Source organism: Teleopsis dalmanni, chromosome 1 (genome assembly GCF_002237135.1).
Source record: "Teleopsis dalmanni isolate 2A chromosome 1, ASM223713v2, whole genome shotgun sequence".
NCBI classification, from domain to species: domain Eukaryota; kingdom Metazoa; phylum Arthropoda; class Insecta; order Diptera; family Diopsidae; genus Teleopsis; species Teleopsis dalmanni.
Window position 1 is genome coordinate 38750798 of NC_051846.1, and position 3720 is coordinate 38754517.

The 3720-nt window shown below is 32.2% G+C and overlaps 1 protein-coding gene across 1 annotated transcript; it reads left to right on the forward strand.

The window, feature by feature from the left end:
- The first annotated feature begins 494 nt into the window (after positions 1 to 494).
- LOC119679802 (coiled-coil domain-containing protein 1-like) lies at positions 495 to 3547 on the forward strand. The gene is made up of 4 exons (XM_038092351.1): positions 495 to 720; positions 1190 to 1333; positions 2540 to 2833; positions 2867 to 3547. The coding sequence occupies exons 1-4, from the start codon at positions 495 to 497 to the stop codon at positions 3463 to 3465; spliced, it is 1263 nt and encodes a 420-aa protein (XP_037948279.1). The 3' UTR covers positions 3466 to 3547.
- The last annotated feature ends 173 nt before the right edge of the window (positions 3548 to 3720 follow it).

Here is a 3720-nt window from a genome sequence, read left to right on the forward strand (position 1 = left end):
ACTGTTAATTGGCAGTTAAGCAAGTAAAAGTTGTGATAAAATTAAACCAAAATAAAAGAAAATTTATATTCTGATATTGTTTTTAAATTTATTGACTTACTTGCATACACACATATGCACTTGTATCTGCGTTAATGTATCTGCGTATTTATGACAGCGCATGCTATTTTGTATGCGAGACGTGAAAGACATTTTGGCATGTAAACGAAGAGGCAGTGAAATTTTATTGAACTTCAGAAATTTCACTTCTTTCATTTACAAGTCGAAAATTGACTTTCTTAATTTAAACAAACAAAGGCACAACCCAGCAAGAAAAAAAAAAATAAAGAAATTAATTGAAATTGGCAAATGTTCAGTTTACTTACGTGGTCATTCATTTCGACACAAATTAGGATACCATATGTCGAAAATGCATATAAAATTTTCTTAATAATTTGCTTAATTTATTATAAATTATCTTAATTTAAATACGTTCAATTTCTCTTTACAGCACCATGAAATTCGTCATATTACTGTGTGTACTTAGCGCGCTGCTGCTGCAAATCGAAGCCTCACCCGTCAATCATCTGGAACGTCAGTCCCGTGCAGTCTCACGTCAACAAGCCAGTGGAGTTAATGATGTCGCACCCGCTGCATCTTCTACCGATGATGATGATGACGACGATGAAGATGATGATGATGATGAGCCAGATCTAGGTGATCTTGTGGATGATGATGATGGTAAATAAAATTTTCTTTCACCAAACATATTTTTTTTCGTTATTATTTCTTTAAAAAAATACTTAATTTTGTTTTATCTCTCAAGCTAAATACTTAATACTTTTTAATAGTCGTCCCTATGCACCTGGAGAAAAATTCGAGTGAATTTCAAGCACAGTACACAAACACGTATGACGTCTACAGTGCATTTTTAATGCTCAGTTCTTATTTAACTATATATTTTTGTTACTATCTATTAAACTTTTAACAGTTTCAACTTGTGACTGCCTATTGTTAGTTCTTAGCAAGTTATTTCAGTGTAGCTACTTTTCTGGATCTATTGGCACAGTTTTTACAATACAATACGCACCCTGTATACAGGATATTCGTTTAAATTTGTTTATCTTTGCAGTCCATAATATTTTTTATTTTTTTTTTCATGTCTCTTCATTCATGTATATAACAGTTGTATTTATTTCGGGGCTTTCAGATGATGATGACGAAGAGGATGATGATGATGATGAAGAAGATGATACCCCACAAGGTCAAGCTGCTCCAGCATCAGGTGCCAACGATGATGATGACGATGATGATGATGATGATTATTTGGATAGATTATTCGATGATATTTTGGGTGGTAAGTTATACTGTACTTTATGTATATAATTGCATCTAATATTTTTATGATATAGCTTAATAGATAAGCCTATTTATTAATAGGCTTATTGGTCACTTAGGATTTTTGTCTACGATATAATTTTATATTATACATTACATTAATAAAAGATCTTGGTTTTTTATTTTTGTATATATTTAGTCTATATTTAAATCATTTCAATATTTTACACAATCTGATCAATAAGTCCCGGCGTTGTCGTCCAGAAGAAATAGGTTTTTAAGGAAGTTCTTTTTTAACAGCTAATCAGACTGTTCATCAGTAAAGATGCAAGATCTATTAAATAATCGAAATTCGACGGGATGGACTTAGTCTGTATCTTTCTATCTCAAGGTTTCAAGGTCGAAAAAACTCTAATTGAGGTCAATTGAAAGATATCTGTTAGCCTGTCATTGCAACCAACCAACCAAGCTTAGTAATAAGCATTTAAAATTCATATTCTGGTTCAACGCCTTCCTCCACAAATAAATTATTGGTCTTGGCTCGTAAAAACTAATTGGGATAATTTTTAACTTCCCCTTTGAAACAAAGGTTTTACTCTCTGAAAGCGTGTACTGTTTATAAATATTGGAATAAATAATAAAAGAGAATGTAGCAATATATCCCATCCACAACAATCTGTATGAGGTCTCACTCTTATCAATTTGGTGGAACAACTTTTAATAAATTGATCAATTTCGAGCGGTTCTGTCGAAGTGAATCATACAATTTGTTTAGCTGATGACAGTACACTTCAGAGTTCCTTATAGTCTTATCGTGAAAATGCGTAGTAACCTTATTAAAATTGAAAGCCTGTGGCCACTGATGAAGGGCTTTCAATTATTTTTTAGCTCATACCATATCTGCATACACAGATATATATATTACTCTACTTTTTTTAATGCAGAAGCGTTTAATAGTTGTCATTATTATATTAAAATAAGGTTTTAATATTTTATCGCTTATTTTATCTCTTATATCCCTTATAAAATTTAAATTTTTGTTACTTTCATACACCTTTGCCATTTATATTGTTATCCTTTGGCATTAAGGACAAGCAAACTATCAGCTGCATTTTATGTACTACACTTTGCTTATACATACTTTTCTAGTTTTTCCTTATATTCTTATATTTCTGATTATGTTTTTCTTATTAAATTTACTTTACTATATTATTATTTTCAGATGATGACGAAGATGATGATGAGGACGATGTAGTTCCAGCTGCTAGCGTACAAAATACTGTAGCTGCTGCACCAGCCGCACCAATTGCTTCCCTAGAGGATATTGCGCCCGTTGGGCAGTCTGCCGTAAGCTCTGGTATTAACGATGGTTTAGATGTGCCTGCGGAAAATGGTAACTCAGCTGACGCCTCAATTGCTGGCAATGCTGCCGATGACATCGCCTCAACGAGTAACAACAACGAAGGTGAAATAAATGTTTTTTATGATGAAGAAGCAAGTAATAATCTAGTAGATAGTAGCAGTAGTAGTAGTAGTAATAGTAATAAAGTTAGTAGTAGTAGTAGTAGTAATGTCAGTAGAATTAGTAATCTTAGTAGTAGCAATACACCACACATTAGAAACAGTCAACAAACATTATCAACATCGTCAGAACAAATCAAACAAACCAACACGTTTAAAAAACCAACAACAGTCACAACTACAACAACAACAAACACAAGTAGTGGTAGTGGTCAGAATGTTTTGATTAGTCCCAATCATCTAAGCCGGCCAGCATCAGCTGCTAATGTCCTATTAAGACCAAATAATGGACCAAAGGCTCAGGCAGCTGATGCTGCTGCTGATGATGAAGACGACGATTATGATGTCGGTGTATTTGATGATGATGATGATGAAGAAGATGATGATGATGATATTGATGATGGAGTTGATGATATTACAGGTGCCATAACAGGTGATGATGACGAAGAGGAAGCGGATGACGATGATGATGATGATGAAGATGATATAATTGGTGATGATGTCATTGAAGCAAGACGTGAAGCACGTGAGTCCAAAAATACAACAACTAAGAAACAAACAGCAACAGCTAAAAAAACTAAAAAATCAACAAGTGCTTTGAAGAGTAAAAAGGCTCTCAAACAATAAGTTTTCAATGCTTTAAAACTGATATGAATAAAACTAAAGATAATTAAAAGGACTTGATAGCGTAAATAAGCTTTTAGCAATTCAAAATGGACAATGTACAAGTAAATGACTTACGTTTAATTTATTTATTTATTTATTTTTAATTTTTAATTTTTGATTGACCTATGACTTTAATTTATTAAATAATTTATTTTATATTTTAATTTTGAGTGTAACTTTAAATTTAAATTAAATTTAAAACGAAACAAACAAATT

Bases quoted from the DNA above. Each gene is read 5' to 3' on its own strand.
- LOC119679802 (XM_038092351.1), top strand. From the start codon at position 495: ATGAAATTCGTCATATTACTGTGTGTACTTAGCGCGCTGCTGCTGCAA. The intron at 721-1,189 runs GTAAATAAAATT...CGGGGCTTTCAG, and splicing joins TCTTGTGGATGATGATGATG to ATGATGATGACGAAGAGGAT. The intron at 2,834-2,866 runs GTAGCAGTAGTA...ATAGTAATAAAG, and splicing joins AAGTAATAATCTAGTAGATA to TTAGTAGTAGTAGTAGTAGT.